Source organism: Triticum aestivum, chromosome 1A, assembly GCF_018294505.1.
Source record: "Triticum aestivum cultivar Chinese Spring chromosome 1A, IWGSC CS RefSeq v2.1, whole genome shotgun sequence".
In the NCBI taxonomy this organism is placed as follows: domain Eukaryota; kingdom Viridiplantae; phylum Streptophyta; class Magnoliopsida; order Poales; family Poaceae; genus Triticum; species Triticum aestivum.
Window position 1 is genome coordinate 537,186,768 of NC_057794.1, and position 14,089 is coordinate 537,200,856.

The window sequence follows — 14,089 nt, forward strand, 5'->3', positions numbered from 1 at the left end:
GCCGAGTTGGCGCCATCGCCGATAGCAGAGTCCCGATCGATCAACAAGAAGAAGAGTTGTGACACAATCAGATCAGGGCGCCGACTCGTAACAGTCCGGGAATTGCAACACGGGCGGTGCAAATATAAGGTGGAAAAGATAACCTCACGCAAAAGGTATACGTATACGCACATATATACTCCGATCCGAACTAGATTGGGAGGAGCCATGTTGGACTCTTTTTTTAGAAAGCTATATGTTGGACTCTTGTTGGGAAGAATAGTTGAGTTAGTTATTTTTTGGGCCAAATTGCTATGAGTTGTCCAGTGCCTAGGAAGAGCTACGGAAGTCTTCAAGCTTTGTGTGTGAGAAAAGCTTTGGGAAAATTTATATTTTGGTTCACCCAAGTTACAAAAGTTGACATCTAGTTGCGCAAATTTTTAGCCTGACAGTTAGTCCTTCAATTTATAAAACCAACGCGTTTTATATACAACCGAAAATGAGTGGGGAACTGTCTCGGTACATCAGTTTTCTCTCTCCTCACTTGCCACGTCAGGCGGGCCATTAGGTTACTTTGGCTCCCCTTCGTTATCTCTCTCCTCATCACTTCTCTCTTCTGATGCACTCTTCATCTCTACCACACCTACTCTCTCTCTCTCTCTCTGCCCAAAGACGGCGACCTCACCAGTCTCTGTCACCATCGCCACATGCACTCGAGGATAGTTTTTTGATGTGGATGAATGAGGATATATACAAGCATCTCAACTTAGCAATAGATAAGGGTTGCGGTTTGAAATTATGGTTTTCGGATTTATGAATTAGAGTTTTGGATTTGTGACTTTGAACTTAACGAGGATTCTTCGGTCATAGCTGCCATCCCGCCATGGCGCCGGCGAAAAATAGGGACTTCCAGGTAACGCCGCGGGGCTTGCGGCCCGGCCTTCTTGTGTGCCTCGTCCCAAGTGACATACCAATTCACATGTTCGACGGGCAGGTTTATGTCTCACTTCATTTTTTAGGGCTTGTGTCTCGCTTCATGTGCACCGGTAGATCGCGTCATCTGCAGGGAACCAGTAGTGGGCCGGCCCACTAACCATGTGGTCCCATTACACTGACATTGCATGCATGTATTTATTTTATTATTTTTATTTTAAAGAAATACTAAATGCATATATTATGAAAAATAATTTTGTTAATTTCCTAACAGTGTTCATCGCACATTTACAAAAATGTGAATGGGTGTAAAAAATGTTCGCTCAACATTTAGAAAATGTTTGTTCCAGTCAAAAACAATTTTGTGACATTTGCAAAAATGCACACATGTTTCAAACAAATGTACGTCACATTTTATTAAAATGTTATACGATGTAAACAATGTTTGTGTAACTAAAAAAAGTTTATACCATCAAAAAATGATTACATTTATAAAAGTGTGCATGAGTTTCAAACAAAATGTTTGTGACATCTTTCAAAAAATTTGTCCAATGTAAAAAATGTTTGTATGGTTTGCAAACATGTTTTGTATCATAATAAAAACATGTTTCAATATGTATTTGAAAAAAGTGTAACACATATTCAATTTGTTTTTCAGAACAAGTATTTAAACAACATGTGTAAAAAACATTTTAGATGTATAGGAAAAATGTACAATGTGTATGACAAGAAGTAGACATCAAAACATATATTTCAAAAAATGTAAATTGTGTACTTGAAAATATTAAATATGTATAAAATAATAGTTCTGATGATAAGAAACATGTACAGTGTGTATGAAAAATATAAACATGTGCTGAAAATAAGAAAATAAGGGGAGGAATAATAGAAGAAAACCGAAGAAAGAACAAAAAACCGAGACAAAAACAGAGAAAACCGATGGAAAGAGCAAACGAGAAAGGAAAACCAAAGAAAAACAAAGAAAACCATAGAAAAAAGGAAAAATGAAGAAAAACGAAAGAATAACGGAAATCGAAGAAAACCAAAGTGACAAAGTTTGGTGTTGTGAGCTGAAGTAGACAATATAACAAGCTGCCACAAAAGAGTGCATAGGTGATGTTTTAAAATTATTTTTTAATATTTTATCAACTAACTAAGCAATCAAACATTAAATAAAAAGTAACTACGCAAAATAGATAAGAAGTAAGAAATTCTCATGCAACAGCGCCAGAAATTTTGTATTTGAAATTTTTTAATCTTGTATTTGAAAAATATTAATCAAGCACTTGAATAGTGTTATAAATATTTATAGAAAAAATATTGACCATGAACTAAAAAAATGTCAAATTGCATTGGATAAATTGTTAACGGTGTATTAGATTTTTTTGCTGATATATACAAAAAGATAGAATGAAAAATAAAAGAAACAAAGAAAAGCAAAAAAATAAAAACCAAAAAAGAAACGAAGTAAACTATAAAAATGAAAAATAAAACCAAAGAAACAACTTAAAAAAGAATGGAAAAACTAAAAAAGCAAAGAAAAAAAGAAAAGAAGAAAAAAAAATACCGGGAGAAAACCGAATAAAACAGAAGAAAAATAAAGAAACCGAGCTCTTTCAAACGGTTCGCGCTCATGAACTCGATGATGGCGTATTGACAAGCAACACTACAATCAAATCCTCACACAATTCTTTTTCTTCCCTTGCGCGCAAGTGCTAAAGTGCCAGGCTGTTACCCATAGCGCTCGACGTGAGAGATCCTTCTGTCTCGCTCAATACGAGATATACCTTCCATGCGTCTCTCGACCCAAAATAGCGTCTGGAAGAAGAATACACTACCCCAAACTAACTTTGTAGGGCTCGTTTGGTTTAGAGGAAACCAAAACTTAGGCATAAGGAGTTGTACATGATTTTGAAGATGACGCTTGTCATTTTAAGGATTTGCCTTGCCTCGTCCCTACACAAAAAAAAAGAGTTTTAAGTGAATGTATAGTTTCCCTGTATACATTTTCTATAAACCAAATGCATCTATAGGAAATTTTCTTCTCGAATTCCTTGTTCATATGTTTTTCGTACGAATATCCTTGAATAAGGCCTTAGTGACGGCCCAGGATATTTGTGAAGGGCCCAAGGCCTCGAATTAAGTTGATGGGCCCAACGTCAGGAAAAGGGTCAAAATCCCTAGAAAGACTCTCGGTCGTCCTTCTCCTTCATCCCAATCCCCGCGATGGACGCCGCCTCCCGTCCGGCGCCGCCGCACCCCACTTCCGGCGCTTGATCCCACGCCCGCTGCCGCCCCCACTCCTCCAGCGCCGTCTCCCTCCCCGCCGTCGTCCAGCCACTCGAGTGCGCCGCCAACATCCCCAATCGACCAGCGCCTCCCGTCAAACGCTGCCCTGTCGCCGTCCAGCCACTTCAGCGCCGCTTCCTTCCCCATCGACCGTCACCTCCTCGTCGTTCCAGGGCTAACCCTTCGACGTCCAGCAGCCCCCCTCACCGTCGAGCACCGGCGCAGGGCCTCCCTCGTCTGCCGGATCTGCCTCACGGCCTCGTCCTCCTGTTTCCTCCCAGTCCAGCGCCTCCAAACAACACAGAAAAGGTAGCAGCTTCCACATTTCTTCAGCGCGCACGATTAACCCGGGGATCGACTCGGGTTCTTGGTACCTCAGATCGAGACCTAATTAACCTCGGGTTGCCCACAATCGCAGGTCGCAAGTACCGCGCGCCGGCCCCCAAGGAAGATCGATGGAGACGCTGCCGGACGACGTTGTCGTGGAGATCCTGGTCCGCGTGACGGAGGTGGCAGCCCTATTCCGCTGCACCGCAACGTGCAGGCGATGGCGCCTCCTCATAGCTGACCCGTCTTTCCTCCGCCGCCGCTGGCCGGAGGGCGTGAGCCTCCAGTCCTCCCTGCTCGGCTTCTTCGCCTTGCAACAGCCCCGTCAAGAACCAACAGAAGGGAGCTCTACAATGCCGCTCTTCACCCCGGTGCCATGCTCCCCCCACCGCTTCATCGCCATCCCTGATCAGCCTCGAGGCGGCCAGGCAGTGGTGCTCGCCTCGCACCGTGGCCTTCTTGTTGTGCGCTTCGTCCCACTCGACGCCATCAGCATGTTCGAGAAAATCATGATCCTGGCTGTGTGTGATCCAATCGCCGGCACAAGCCGCCCGCTGCCTCCGTTGAAGTGCAGTAGGTCTTTCCGAATAGAAGGATGCGCCCTTCTAACTGGTGCGGATTGTCGCGTGACCAAACGGCGAGGGGCGTCGCCGTCAGTCTACTCGTCCTTCAAAGTGCTAATCATCAGTTACGACGGACGGTACAATCTCCATGTGCTCGCGTCCAATGAGTTGAGCTGGAGGACGTCTAGAAACTGGTTTGAACCTGTTGAGTATGCCGGACGTGTGGTGCCCCAGCAGATCAACATCGTCGTGTGCCGAGGCATGGCACACTGGCTCTTCAAGTACTCGTCAGACTTCTACACACTCAACGTGTGCGCTAAGACCATGCAGATGTCTATAACAAAGCTCCCTCTCACAAGGAACCCCCTCGGCTTCAAGTTTTCAAGTGCACTGCTTAATGTCACCAACGATGGAAGTCTATCGCTGCTTGGTTTATACAGGGACTGCAGCTGGCTGGAGATGTGGACACATGAAGGTGACAACAAGAGTGTAGATGGCATGGCAGACTGCTGGCACCAAACCAAGATGATTGAGCTAATACAACTCAAGGAGAGTACGGTTGGCCTGGTGCAATGCGTGTGCGTGAGCGAGATGAGCGGTAAACTGCTCGTAAAGGACAATCAAGATTGCGCGTACATTGTAGATCTCCAAACTGGGGCGATGGAGAATGTCACCGACTGGTTTTGCGGCATTGTCACGATGGCTGTCCCATTTGAGAAGGATTGGCCGACCTTCTTCATGTCTCGCTTGGCGGGTGGTAGGATCAAGCGGAATAAACTGAGAGGAGCTATATCGAAAATTGCTTCCACTTTTTGCAAACCAATAGTTGTGGCAATTATCTTTGGGTTAATTGTTATGAGTCTGGATCATGAAGAGCTACAGGAATCTTAAGATCTGTGTGTGGCAGACTTAATGAAGATGCAAGTTAATTTATCACGTGTACCTGCGCATATTTGGGTTAATTATCTTTGGGTTAGTTGTTATGAGTCTGGATCATGAAGAGCTACGAGATTGATCATAGTGCAACGTCTAGGCAAGGAACAGATGTTGCAAGAGTTGCCCTGCTAAATCAGATCAATAGGATAGAACTGCCTTGTGCAGAATAATTTGGTCTAGTGGTGTAGAATATGGCCTCTGTGTTTTATTTCCAGTTTTAACATGTGCCTGTTTAGACTTGGTGTGCTACTGCTAGCTGAACCTTTGATGTTCTGTTGAACAAATACTACCTCCGTAAACTAATATAAGAGCGTTTAGAATACTAAAGTAGTAATCTAAACACTCTTATATTAGTTTACAGAGGGAGTAGTAATGAGGTGCTGAGTAGTCGTTTGTATTATTATGAGAATCCCCATTATCTACAGGACTTCGCTTGGGCAACCGGCCTCTCTATCAACTTCACCAAAACAACGTTAGTGCCTATGCATGTCGCACCTATACTGTCGGCATCCATTGCATCTACCATGCAATGCACAACCTCCTCCTTCCCACAGATCTATTTAGGCCTACCCTTAGCACCCACTCGCCTGCCTTCAAACGCCTTCCTACCCATCATCGAACGATGTCAAAAATTCTTAACAGGTTGGCGGGCAAAGCTCCTCTCCAAAGGAGACAGGCTGATATTACTATCTGCAGTCCTAGATTCAATCTTGGTCTATTTTATGTCTGTCTTCCTCATTCCCAAAAGCGTTCTTAAAACCCTCGATTCCATTAGACATGCTTTCTTCTGAGCTGCAGAAGAAACTTGTACTGGTGCTCAATGTTTAGTTGCCTGGAAAAATGTCTGTAAACCAAAAATGTGTGGTGGTCTAGGCCTAAAAAACCTGCATAAACAGAACAAATGCTTGCTCATGAAATTCGCTGTCAAAGCTCTTAATCCAGAACAATCTCCATGGCTTGACTGGATCACTTTGCAACACCCAAATGCCCTCCTCACCCCACAAAACAGTCACTCATTTATCTGCCAAACAATAAACCAGCAACTACCAGCCCTCCATGCCATCTCCTTTGTACTCACAAACTCTGGCACCAACACATATTTCTGGTTAGACAAATGGATCCACCAAACACCCCTCGCCACTTTATTCCCATGCCTATACTCTCATACCACTACACCCCTCGCTCGTGTGGCTACTGTTTTTAACTATGGTTTAGATTCAATCCTGCGGAACCGCCTAACCTCTAATGCCACTGCCGAGTTGTGCTCTGTGTTGTCTCTCCTGCAGGATTTCCAGCGGTCGCCTGGACCAGACGAACGCTACCTCTCCGGTGGCTTGTGGTTCTCTACCAAGGCCGCTTACTCACTGTCCATGGGTGACTCCACCGAGCATGATATGCACTCCATCCCCATCTGGTCCTCATGCATCCCAACAAGAGTGAAGATTTTTGCATGGTTATTGTTCAGGGATCGATTAAACACCAAGTGCAACCTACTCCGCAAGCACATGGTCTCTGATGCGCTATGTCCCCGCTGTGGTTTTGATGGTGAAAACCGATTACACTTGTTCTTGGCCTGCCCGCTCGCTCAGAGGATCTGGCATAGGGTAGGCCTATCACCCTCAGCAAACATCAACGAACTCTGGGACTGCCGCCTACCTTTCCAACTGAATGCGCCGGCCTGGCACTCAATCCTCCTCATCATTCTATGGAGGATTTGGGACTCAAGAAATGCCATGACCTTCAAGCAGCAAGACCATCATAGCATCCTCACTCTTAGAAGAATCATTGATGATCTAGCGCTCTGGACTCACAGGATGAAGAAACCAGCGCAAAAGCAGGCCGCCTCCTTATGGCGTTCCTACCTCTTATCACGACTACACGTGCTTATGTAATTTCACCTTCTAATCGGTCGAACGATGGGTTACAAACTTGAGAAATATATTCAGGTGGGGAGCTCCCCCCCGATGATTTTTCAAAAAAAAAAAGAATCCCCATTATCAAAGAAGAAAACATCACAGCTAATTATGATCGTAATTGACATTTCATTTGCACATGTAGCATTATCTCCTGGATTGCTGCTTAATTTGCTTTTTACGTTCTTTGCTATAAGTAGAGATTAAGGTAAAACTTGTGGCAGATGACCAGGACGCATGTATGCATTGAGCAAGCATTTTTTAAAACCTAAAATCAGATATTTTTGTATGCAATTATATATTGGATACCTGAATTATGGCCTTATGGGTCTGATTGTGTTGGTGGGATCAATACACATGCCGATGAATTACGCGGCAAGCACAGCATGCAAATAAAAAAGAGGAGATGGGCGTGAATATATAAGGGGACATCAAGTTAATATTAGAGTGAAGATGAATTATGTTATGATCCTGTTTGGCATTCACCTGAACCTTGTTGTCTCTTTTCCTGTTGTGGGGCCCTAATCTTGCTTGCCAACTGAGCAAAGTATCACAGCAGTTCTCTCTGACTAATTAGGTTGTTTTCCAGGAAAAGCTTCAATTGGAGAAGCTGGCATCTTTCATTCAGAAGTTTTTAGATGAAGATCTTCAAGTTTGATCAGTGTCATTGGTTGCAGGATATCTTGTTTAACCACTCCTTAGGATCTGGCAACTATCAGCCTAAATTGTTGTACACAGCATGCCACCCGATTTTTTTAGTTGATCCGGTTCAGCATTGTTCACCCAGGTCCGCTTGTACCTTCTTTTTTTAGGGTTGAAAAGCACTTTATTCAATCAGTTGTTGGACGGGATACAAATAATGCCGGACCTACTAGATAGCCATATGTGCCTTCCAAGATCTAAAGTAGTAGCTGCTTTAGACAAATTATGAGCTTCAACATTACAATATCGCTTCTCATGGATGATATGCACCGAGGTAAAATCCTCCCATCTTCTTCTGAATTCCCTTGATGATTACTCCTGATTTTCCCAGATGGACACCTTAGATATGCTTAACTGGAGCTGCACAAGCAGTAGATATATCAAGACGCTGGCAACGAATATCTGCAGCCAAAGATAGAGCTTCACTGCACGTCGTCGATTCCAGGATTTCCGGATCAATCATATCAGCTATACATACCGCCGAAGCTCCAAGATATGTATCAGTTTCATCTCCACAGATCGCCCCTATTGGACCCCTGTCTCCATGTCTTCCCACAGCTGCATGGACATGTATTTTGACTGATCCCCGGCTTGGGGCACACCATTTTCTTTCGGCTGGAGAAGGTTTCGATTAAGTCGTACACCATATAGCATTGTATAAATGAGAAAGTGGAATGGCATGGTGACATAGTTTCAAGACGTTTCATCCTTGGTGTTTCAGGCCATGCCCCGTTCCTTTTCTTTTGCCTGTTAATAATTTTTCGCTGGTAAGCTGTTACAACACCTTGTATCTTTGCCGTTCTCTATCTTTTTTCATTTCTTTGTAAGTGGCTCTTGTTGTAATCATGGCCTGTTGATGGCTTTTCAATTTCACTTCTGGACAAGATTTATTCCCTACACGCAGACTGGCTCCACACTTAGGCGTTGAGCTAAACTGACCCCAACAAGGTTGGATCGTCCTGGCGCAATGCATCTGCATGGGTGAGATGGGCGGCGCATTGCTCCTCAATGACAACCAAGGCTGTGTGCACATTATTGATCCCCAAACAGGGGCAATGGAGATGGTTCAAAGCTGGTTTGGTGGTGTTGTTGTCGTTGCTATCCCGTTTGAGATCTACTGGCCGGCCTTCTTCATGTATCACTTGCAGGCGGTAGCATTGAGAGGACTAAATTTGGAGGAGCTATATTGGACTCTTTTTGGGAGGAATTGCTTGGGCAATTACTTTTCGGTTAGTTGTACTTCATGTGGCGCACAAGAGCTACAAGAGTGTTAAGTTTTGTGTGTGGCAGATGTTCTTTCTTTTGAACGTGAAGTGTGGCAAACTTGATGGACTCGCAAATTAATTAATATCATGGACACCGGCTACGGCTTCTTTGTCGGATCAAGATGATGAAATTGCACAAGAGCTACACTGGTAGAAAAAGAGGCTTCCGTCCAGCCCCATTAGTCACGAAACTGTAGGAACCGCGACTAATGAAGTCTTTAGTCGCGGTTCGGCGGACGAACCGCGACCAAAGGCCTGGGCCCAGGGCGCTCGGTGGCCAGCTGGTGCACGTGAAGGGATTTAGTCGCGGTTGGCCAGGCCAACCACGACTAAAGGTGCCCAAAGGCCTTTAGTCGCGGTTGGCCAGGCCAACCGCGACTAAAGCTCCTCCCCTATATATACCAGTTCAGCACGCTCACTTAGCCATTTGGTGCCACTTCTCTTCACAAGCTTCACAAGGGGGTGTAGGTTTGCTTTTGGTTCCTCTTATGCACACAAGGTGTTTGATGAAATGCCCCAAGAGGGTGAAACAAACATGATATGAAGTGTTGGAGCCACACTTGAGGTTCCTCAGTTATTTTTTCCTCCTCGATCGCGGTTAGCAACTTGAACCTTTCATGCATGTGTGTCATTGATAAAATATGCATGTGTGTTGTTCATTGTTTAATTTCTATTGTTTATAGCTAGTTAGTTTAACAAATGCATGATGGTTAATTATATATTTTATATTATAATAATGCAGATGAATCGGCAATGGATGTACGGTAACCGACTCTCCCGCGAGTTCACTACGGGTTTGAAAGATTTCCTCGTAGTGGCTAATGCGAACAAGCAGAAGGGTTTTGTTATCTGTCCATGTGTTGACTGTAAGAATCAGAAGGGTTACTCTTCCTCAAGAGAAGTTCACCTGCACCTGCTTCGGCACGGTTTCATGCCAAGCTATAATTGTTGGACCAAGCATGAAGAAAGAGGGGTTATAATGGAAGAAGATGAAGAAGGGGATGATTTCATCGATGAAAGCTATCTTGCTCATTTCGGTGATACTTTCATGGAGGATGCTGAAGGTGAAGGGGAAGGTGAAGGGGAAGGTGAAGGTGAAGAAGAGGCACGTGATGAGACCGTTGATGATCTTGGTCGGACCATTGCTGATGCACGGAGACGCTACGAAACTGAAAAGGAGAGGGAGAATTTGGATCGCATGTTAGAGGATCACAGAAAGTCGTTGTACCCCGGATGCGATGATGGTCTGAAAAAGCTGGGCTGCACACTGGATTTGCTGAAATGGAAGGCACAGGCAGGTGTAGCTGACTCGGCATTTGAAGTTGCCGCCGTCGTCGTCGCTGCTGGCGGGGGATATCGCCGGCCGTGATGTAGTCCATGACGCTCTGCAGAGTCCGGCCGTACCACCATAGCCGACGGCCGGCCTCTGGTATATTATTTTGAATTGAATTAGTTTTATTTTTCTTAATTTTTTGATATATTATTTGTATTTTTAGAATTTTGAATTGAATTAGTTTTATTTTTCTGAATTTTTTGATATAATATTTGTGTTTTTAACATATTGAATTGAATTAGTTCTATTTTTCTGATTTTTTGATATATTATTTGTATTTTTAACATATTGAATTGAATTAGTTTTATTTTTCTGAATTTTTTGATATATTATTTGTATTTTTAACATTTTGAATTGAATTAGTTTTATTTTTCTTAATTTTTGATATATTATTTGTATTTTTAGAATTTTAAATTGAATTAGTTTTATTTTCTGAATTTTTGATATAATATTTGTGTTTTTAACATATTGAATTGAATTAGTTTTATTTTTCTGAATTTTTTGATATATTATTTGTATTTTTAAGATTTTGAAAAAGAAAAAGTATTTTGAAAAATACCTTTAGTCGCGCTGCCCAACCGCGACTAAAGGTCGTTGCGCGCGGGAACGCAAAAGCCCGCCAAAAACCCCTTTAGTCGCGGTTGGTCTGGCCAACCGCGACTAAAGGTTACCCTTTAGTCGCGGGTCGCCTCCCCAACCGCGACTAAAGGGGGAGGGGCTATAAATACAAGGCCTGCCGCCGTCGCCTCCATTTCTCGTCTTCTCTGCCACGCCGAAGGCCTGCCGCCGTCGCCCTCGCCCTCGACGCCGCCCGCCGTCGCCCTCGCCCTCGACGCCGCCCGCCGTCGCCCGCCGCCCCCTCTCGCCCACGTACGGCGCCCGCCGCCCCCTCTCTCGCCCTCGTACGCCGCCCGTCGGCCTCCCTCGCCCACCGCGCCGCCTCTCGCCCGCCCTCAACGCCGCCGGCCGGCCTCGCTGCCGCGCGCGCACGCGCGCGCCTCTCTACAGAGAGCGAGATCGTGGAGAGAGAGAGAATTTTTTCTTTTTTTTCTTTTTTTTGTTCTTTTTAATTTTAACTAGTTAATTAGTTTAACAAAAACGGTAAAACAACTTAAAACTTGATAATTAACAAAAAAACCGTAAAATTTGATAATTAACAAAAAAACCGTAAAATGCACGCGGTGTTTTTTTAGGGATCGAGAGGGGGCGGCGAGGGTTATACATGTGTGTTGTCCTCGCCTCCCTCTCCGTGACGCCGTCGTCTGCCGCCCCGTCTCGCGCTCTATCGCGACACCCTCTCCCACCCCTTCCTCGCCCCCTCCTTTTGCCACCGCCCTTTCGCCACCGCCACCGCCACCGCCCCCCTTCTTCACTTAATTAATTTGTTTTTACTACATGTTTTCAGGACTGACATAATGGCGGACGATAGAGCTGACCCGATTATGGACAACTATGATCCGGACGGTGAAGCACATATGTTCGGCATCATAAACGGCGATATTCTATATGTGCCGACCGGACAAGAAGAAGATGATATCTCTTCTTATCTGAACCTTGACGGTGAAGATGAAGGGCGCCGTCAGCAAGATGATGCCGAACAAACGTCGATAAACGACGATCTTCAAATGGAAGTAGCAACCACCTCCGGCGCCGAGGTATATATATACATTGAGCCTCTGGTGATACAAACTAACTGATTTGAATAAATATGTGTGTACTAATGCGCGCGACTCTCTTTCTTATTTTAGCCCTCGGCCGGATCGTCGAAACAATCGAGTACGTCGTCAAAGTGTGGCGCAACCAAGACGATGAAACAAGGAGAAACATGCACCATCGAGGTTGTCGACAGTGCAACCGGCAGGCCGCTGGAGCCCCGCAAGAACGCCACCAAGTTTGTCAACCAATGCGGAGCCATTGTTAGAGATGCATCGGAAATGGATGTGATGAAGAAAACCGTGAGTGTACTAGTAGCCGAAAGAGATGCAGCTCGGGCGCAGCATGAAGATCATCCAGCGGATCTCAGAAGCCAGCAGCGGAGAAGCAGTGTGGCTTCCACGGAGGCCCCACCGGCTAGTGCAGATGCACCGACGATCGAAATTACTGCACCGGAGCCTCTGGTGGTCGAAATTACTGCACCGGAGCCTCTGGTGGTCGAAATTACTGCACCGGAGCCTCCTCGCTACCCCGTGGACATAGTCCAAGGGTTTGAGGACCTGGAGATTGACATTGCTACACCTGAAGGGGAGAAAAGACTTGAAGATGTCAAGCGCCATTTCATTCTATGGCAAAAGAAGTTTATCAAGTTTCCAGGCGAGGCGCCAAGGACAACAAGTCCACCCCCCTACGGTGGTGGTGGTGGCGGTGGTGGTGGTGGTGGTGGTGGTGGTGGTGGCGGTTCACCTACACCTCCGTCACGTCAGCCGACGCCCCCCAGTCCACAACGTCCGGCGGGTGATCAGACGCCGCCCCCCAGTCCTCGTCCGGCGGGTGATCAGACGCCGCCCCCCAATCCACCTCCGGCAAAGAAGCAGAAGCAGTCCTGGATTATTAACCCGGACCCTTATGTACCTAAGACCACAAAGGTACCGGAGCCATCACTGAAGCCTCTCCCCACAAGGCCTTGGGAACGTAGTGCCGAGGAAACTGCCGCGGCCGCGGCTGCTGATCATGAGAAATGGAAGGCGGACTGCAAGAAGAAAAGAGAGCCCGATCCCAAGCCAGTATTTTCTGATGAGCAAAAGAAGTGGGCTAAGTCATTTTTGAGCACACCGTCCCAAGCCGCGAAGAATCTGCCTGACGACTATGCACGTGAACTTCGTAGGCAGGCACTCATGTTGAAGGAGAAGAAAGAGCGGGCGGAGAACCAGGAGAACAAAGCCTTGGAGGAGGCCGAGAAAACGGAATTAGAAAGTAAAAAAAGCGGGAAACGAGTTGCCCAGCTCGGGGAACAAAGTAAACAATCGATTGCCCCGCTTATAGTGAAAGCCGCCGGTCCGGATGACCCCGATATCATAGCAGCTGCGGCAGCACATGGATTGACTGTAACGAGTGCCAGAGAACAAGCGGCCAACTTAGGTATTACTCTTCGTGAACTGTTAGGCCTTGATGAGGCGCCAGTGAAGGAGGTAGTAATTACATATGTGAAGAATGGGCCTCTCGTCGAGCCTGCGCAGGAAGAGGATCTACCTCCACAAATGAAAGGTCTGCTGAAATGGTACAAGGGTTACATAAAAAATAAAAACGCCAAAGAATATATATTTATGCGGAAGTTAGATATGAGCATCACTTCAAACATTACTATGTACAAATTCATCTGAGTGAATTGTTCCAGCTTTTCAATCTGCGCGAGCTCGACAAATCTATCATCAGTTGCTACGTTCTGTAAGTGATTTATTTCTACCCCATCTCGTTCATATTGCCTGCACTATATATATGTCCTAACTATATTGTTGTGTCCGCTATTATACATGCAGAATGAAGATTAAGGAATGCAGAGTAAGGAACATCCATGATGTTGGGTTCATTGACCCACACATCGTTAATGGATATGTGTTGGAGCATCACCCCGCCGACATGGAGGCAGACCTGTGGCAGTTTCTTACAAAGCAGGAACTCAAAAGTGATATTCTATTTCCTTACCATTTTGGGTGAGTGTTTCTGTCTTGAGCACATTCTCTTTTGTTTACTCCATGCATGGTATGTGGCCGGCTAATCGATGAGTTATGCATGACGTACTGTGCATGTATCGTGTCCGCAGGTTCCACTGGATTCTGCTAGTAATTAAAGTTGACACCTCAGAATGTCTCGTCCACGACTCTCTGAATAAGGATCCAAAGCTTTGGGGCGGCA

General features: G+C 45.4%; 1 protein-coding gene across 1 annotated transcript; it reads left to right on the forward strand.

Annotated features, from left to right (window-relative positions):
- Positions 1-3,126: 3,126 nt before the first annotated feature.
- On the forward strand, positions 3,127-5,447 carry LOC123179908 (uncharacterized). The gene is made up of 2 exons (XM_044591821.1): positions 3,127-3,510; positions 3,620-5,447. The coding sequence occupies exon 2, from the start codon at positions 3,657-3,659 to the stop codon at positions 4,980-4,982; it is 1,326 nt and encodes a 441-aa protein (XP_044447756.1). The 5' UTR covers positions 3,127-3,510; positions 3,620-3,656; the 3' UTR covers positions 4,983-5,447.
- Positions 5,448-14,089: the final 8,642 nt, after the last annotated feature.